This window comes from Phalaenopsis equestris, unplaced genomic scaffold (assembly GCF_001263595.1).
Source record: "Phalaenopsis equestris unplaced genomic scaffold, ASM126359v1 Scaffold000002, whole genome shotgun sequence".
NCBI lineage: Eukaryota > Viridiplantae > Streptophyta > Magnoliopsida > Asparagales > Orchidaceae > Phalaenopsis > Phalaenopsis equestris.
This window is the reverse complement of record NW_018164444.1, coordinates 19742383-19748057: the sequence shown is the minus strand read 5'-3', so window position 1 is coordinate 19748057 and position 5675 is coordinate 19742383. Positions and strand designations below refer to the sequence as shown.

The window sequence follows — 5675 nt, the reverse complement described above, 5'->3', positions numbered from 1 at the left end:
TAGTATCCAACGAATCGAAGACGAACCCTGACGAATGAACTGTTCGCGAAGAACGAGCTTGACAGCCCTACCTACCTGCATGCACGGTTGCACGCCGTGGAGGTAAAGAGCTAAGTTGGGCTAGGCGAGAGAGAGCTATGGCGAAAGCGTTGGCTGCGGCGAGGGTAGGATTCCGGCGGTTGTTATCCATCTCCGCCTTCACTCCTCCTCCTCCCGCAACCGTCCCGCCGCCGGCAGAGCCCTCACCAAACCTTTTCGTATCGGGCAAGTACAAATCTCTGTATTCTTCCTTTCTATTTTGAATTATTCCTTTCCTCTTTTTTGTTAAAAATGCATTCTCGATACGATTTTAGATGCCCAAATAAAACTTCCCTGAAAAATTCTTATTTATCTGTAAACGATTTCTTACGGTGACATTAGAAATAAGAAGAAACGATCAGTGCATTGCTAGCGATAACTCACTTATCTGGCGTCGGCCTGGAAAAAAAACTAAGCGATTTTTCAGTTGTTTAGCCGGATAATGAGAGTTCATTCGACGTTTTTGACGTATGTTCGGCTGAAAATCCCCTGGAACCTCTGATTGAAGAGCCACAACCAGTTCGCGATTTTACTTGGAAATGGAATACAGATACATTAAAAGTGTTTAATCAGTATTCTCAGTAGTAAACCCTAATTGTGGAAATTGACTTAGAACTCTAGCTGATAAGTCTGCAGCCGCGACACTGTATTCTCCTCCGCTTTATAAGAAATATACTCGAGTTCTGGTGAAGGTTAAGTATCCGGTTGATGTTATTCATAGATATTAACAATGTTGAATGGTGGAAAAATGTTCAAGTTTTGTGATAAAGCAACAACATATGCATTTTCATTGATCTTTTGTGTAATAGTCAAGGGACCGAGGTTTAGCTTCTTGTATCGGGGATGTGAAAACAGTAGCTAAATTATCAACAACTTTGCTTTGAGGTTTAGGAAGAATGAAGATGTCCACAGCAAGCAATGTGGATAGATGTATGATGGAACTATAAGCAAATTTGGCTTACATAATACTTCATTCTATTTTTTACTTTGTTCACTTGCTCAACACTGCACCATATTTTTTGGAGTCTATTACAACATTTGTTTGCCCGTCTGTGGAGAGGCTAAGGGAGCTCATTCCGGGGTCTCTATGTACTCATTTTCATAACTCTTGCTAAAAGTGTTGTGAAAAAAACGACGACAATAAAGCGAAAAACAGATCAAAAAATTATTACACCAGAAAATGCGATACAAGATTTACGTGGTTCGGCAAATTGTCTACGTCCACGGAGCTGTAGAGGATTTTATTAATTGAGGAATTACACCCGTCGATCACCTCGACGATCACAAGAGAAAAACTCTTTCTCTCTTCCTCCCTCTCTCTCTCTCTCTCTAATGCTACGTGAGAGGTGGAATAAACAAAAGAGAAGCAAGATTCCCTTTCTCTACCAGAAAGCCAAAGGAGAAGAAAATAAACAGAGCCTTTTCTTTCTCTCTCTCCTGTAAGTCCTCACCAAAGAAGCTAGGGAGCCAATGCTTCTATGCAATTCCTTCTTCCGTTATTTAAATGACCCAATGTAAGGCCCATTAAGGCAAACTTTCAATTGTCAAATCTCAGTTCCAATAATTGGTAAACAGCAGATGAGGAAACCGCATAAATTGCGAATCCAAATCAATTGGCGAGGTCCAGCTTCTTCGTTATTAGCAGAAGCAAGAGGCGGGAAGGAGAGATTAGGCGGGTTACAAACAAAAGCAGGAAATATAATTAAGAAGGATTACATTAGAGAAGAATTAAATGATTTCTATAAATATGAATCTGCCGTAATAGGAAGTGAACCGAGCCTCCACCTTCCTCAACAAAAAGCAACTCATGAGCTTGAATTTTTTTTATCGGAAGTGAAACTCTTTGGTAATCCATAGAGAAAGATGATGCTCCTAAAGAATATTCAAGCAATGTTGAAAGCGTCAAACGCATTTTTGCAAACAATGAGATGCGATATTTTTTAGAATAGATCCATTACAATCATGGTAGAGTGAACTCCATTTTTAGCCTTTGGTAAGCCGAGAATGAATTCTATACTTAAATTTTCACAAATTGTTTCTGGAATAGGTAGAGTTAGATACGAACATGTGCTTTGTGAAGTTCCTTTATAATTTTGGCATGTAGCATAATGTTAAATAGACCAAAAAACATTTATGTGAAGCTTTGGCAAAAAGAAATGTGTATGTAATTTAGATTTCATCAACAAGGAATTGAGATTGCATCAACTTGACATAAAAATGATTTCTTGACTGGGGATCTAGAAGAAGAAGTGTAAATGAAAATACCACCAGGATTGAATAATGATTCCAACAAATACCTTGTATGCAATTCAGAAATTCTCACTATGGGCTTAAACAATCACCAAGGGCGCGGTTTGAAAGTTTTGCTAAAATTATGAAATTCAATTGATATTTTCGAAGTCAAGTTGATCACACATTGTTCATAAAATACATCCAGTGAGATGAGACTGCTGCATTGATCGTATATGTAGATTATATGATTCTTACTAATGAGGATGAAAGTGAAATTCTTAAAATCAAAGAATTTTGGCTACTGACTTTGAAATCAAATACATGTGAAACGTGAGATATTTTCTAGGTATTGAGATAGCAAGGTTTAAGAAAATGATTATTGTATTACAGAGGAAATGCATCCTAGATTTGTTAAGAAAACTTGAATGATTGAATGCAAACCCACTGATACTCCAATAGAACTCAACAATAAGTCTAACAGAGAGGAAAAACATATTTGTGAATAAGTAAAGATACAAATAATTGGTAGGAAAACTCATTTATTTGTCACATATTAGGCTAGATATTACATACTTTATCGGTATTGTGAGCTAACATGGGAATTATCCAAAAGAAGAGTATTTGGAGATGGTTTACAAGATTCTAAGATTTCTCAAGAAGTCTCCTAGCTATAGATTATTTTTTTAGAAAATCTGAAACAGAGAAGTGGAAGTCTATACTGACGCTAGTTGGGCTGGAGAACTCGCTGACAGAAGGTCCACCACCTGTTATTGCTTATATATATGGGAAAATATTGTTACATGGAGAAGTAAGAAGCAAACTATTGTTTCGAAAAGTAGTGCAGAATCAATGTATATGATACTTGCTTTAGGGATCTATGAATAGATATGGATTCATTAATTGTTAAGGGAACTGAGTTGTTGTTCCAATAGACCTACACAGATGTTTTGTGACAGTCAAACAACTATTAGTATTGCCAAGAATCTTGTGCATCATGACAGGACCATCCGTATTGAAGTTGATGGACACTTCATCTCTGAAAATGTTAATGGGGGAGTTATGCAACTAAGCTACATCCCAACACACTAAAAAGTTGTTGATGTCTTTATCAAAACTCTTCCTTTCAGCACCTAAGAATTCAATACCAAGCTCAGTCTTTACATCATTTAAGACCCAGCTTGAGGGAGAGTATGGATGTCTAAGATGTCTTTTCCATATTTACCTCTCATATGGGTTGACCACTGCCTTCAAATCTTGGAGGATTTGATTGGGTATATCTTAGTAAATATTTGATTGGTTTCTTTCATTCCTATTTAATGTTGTTTTTTTTCCAAAAAAAAATTCCTTTCCTAATTTAGGTGAGATATATTTGGTGACTTTGTAAATAAAGAGGGATTGGTTTCCCTATTTGTGAATAATCACGAAAACAATTTTTCTCCTCATATAAGTTCTAAGATCATATCGAATACATTTATAACTTATCCTGAATTGAGCCTTCTAGGCTTTCAGTATGTCTAGCTACTAACTGCTAAGAAATCTCATTGAGATTGCTTTTAGCACTCGATTGATAAAATTCTTCTATTTAAGCACTTACAGTTCGATCTTTCTGCATATGTTATTGGTATTGTAGATAGTGCATATGTTCGTAGCCAGTGGGAAGGAAGTGGCTTTGCATGAAATGTTTCATCCTTGCTCAACTCTTTACCCTTCGACAGCCTTCATGCTAGCGGTCTTTAACCAGTTGCAACCACCACATTCCTGCCTCACCCTTCGGTCTATCGACTGCACGCTTCACTTATTTTACCGGTGAGATCTACATATACTCAAAGAAGGCATCAACAACTTATTGCAAGTCCAACTAGTCATTTACATGTAAATGGCCGTCAAAATAGGGGATGTCTAGCTTCACTTTGTAGTCTGCTTCACACATTTGATGAGGAGGGGGTTGTGGCCAGCATTTTTTATCATTTTCAGATTTAAAATCTATAACATCAGGTCACAAATGAGGCAATAGCCGGTCATCCTTGAGTTCAGTAGTGTGGTAAGGTTTGTTGGCTCAGTTTGTATGGGTTTTCTTGGTTCTCGAATCGGCAGATCGGATTCCCCTATGTTGATGTCGTTGTTAGTATGATCACTGTTTGGGGATTTTCATAACTTCTGGAGGATCTAAATCTCACCCCACCTCCACAACAAACTATTGGAAAACCGCGTCCAGCGATTCAACTTGTAGGTGTGAGTGAACAATGCCTCATGCACCATTTTTCAATGACGATCATAGTCTTTTATGTCTTGTTTGCTGGAGTCTGCAATGACTGATACCAAGCTGATGTATCCCAAGTCAAACCAAAAAGGAAATTTAAGGTAGGAGAAGAGGATAACACGGAATAAGTTATGTAGAGATTTGGTGTTATATCAAAATTATTAATGGTCCCCTATCTTTCCACAGCTATATGTATATCTAAGCCTAAGAAGAAATACAACTAAAAGAGTTCAATAACTAATCCCAGTAGTAAACCCAAATGTTAGAAATAGACTTGGGGGACTAGTTGATAAGTCTGTAATCGCTATACCATTTTATTACAACAACAACAACAACAACAAAACCTTAATCCCACTACGTGGGGTCGGCTACATGAATCCTTTTTCTCCATTCTGTTCTATTTAGTGTCATATTTTCATTTAGTTCTAGTAAATTAAGATCATTTTTAATACAAGAAGCCCAAGTCTTCCTAGGTCTACCTGTGTCTTTCTTAACACAAGTCGAATCTAAAACATCTACTCTCCTAATCAGATCATCAGATGGTCGACGTTTAAGGTGACCAAACCATCTAAGATAACTTTCTCTAATTTTGTCCATCACAAGAGCTACACCAACCCTATCACGTATATATTCATTTTGCATTTTGTCTCTAAGTGTAAAGCCACTCATCCACCTAATCATTCTCATCTCGGCAACACTTAACTTATTATTATGCTTCTCTTTTAAAGGCCAACATTCAGCGCCATAGAGCATTGTTGGTTTCACCACCGTCTTATAAAATTTTCTTTCAGTCTAAGCGGTACTTTTCTATCACATAAAGGCCTGAAGCATTCCTCCACTTCAACCAACCAACTTGAATTCTACTATTAACATCCCCATCTATATCACCATCGCTTTGAACAACGGACTCAAGATATCTAAATCGTTCACATCTTTTAATAATTTGATCACCCAAAGTCACACTTCTGTCACTAAAGCTATTACTACTAAAATTACATTACATGTATTCAGTTTTAGTTCTACTTAAATGAAGGCCTTTAGACTCCAATGTAGACCTCCATAATTCAAGTTTTTCCTGGGCTTTTTCTCTCGTTTTGGATATCAT

General features: G+C 37.2%; 1 protein-coding gene across 1 annotated transcript in view; it reads left to right on the top strand.

Moving 5' to 3' along the window:
• The window catches only part of LOC110030788 (RNA binding motif protein, X-linked-like-1), a 24536-nt gene continuing 18861 nt past the window's right edge, over window positions 1-5675 (top strand). Inside the window, exon 1 of the mRNA XM_020733709.1 lies at window positions 1-264. Within this exon, the coding sequence (XP_020589368.1) occupies window positions 138-264 (127 nt within the window). The 5' untranslated portion in view covers window positions 1-137. The remainder of the gene's footprint in view (window positions 265-5675) is intronic.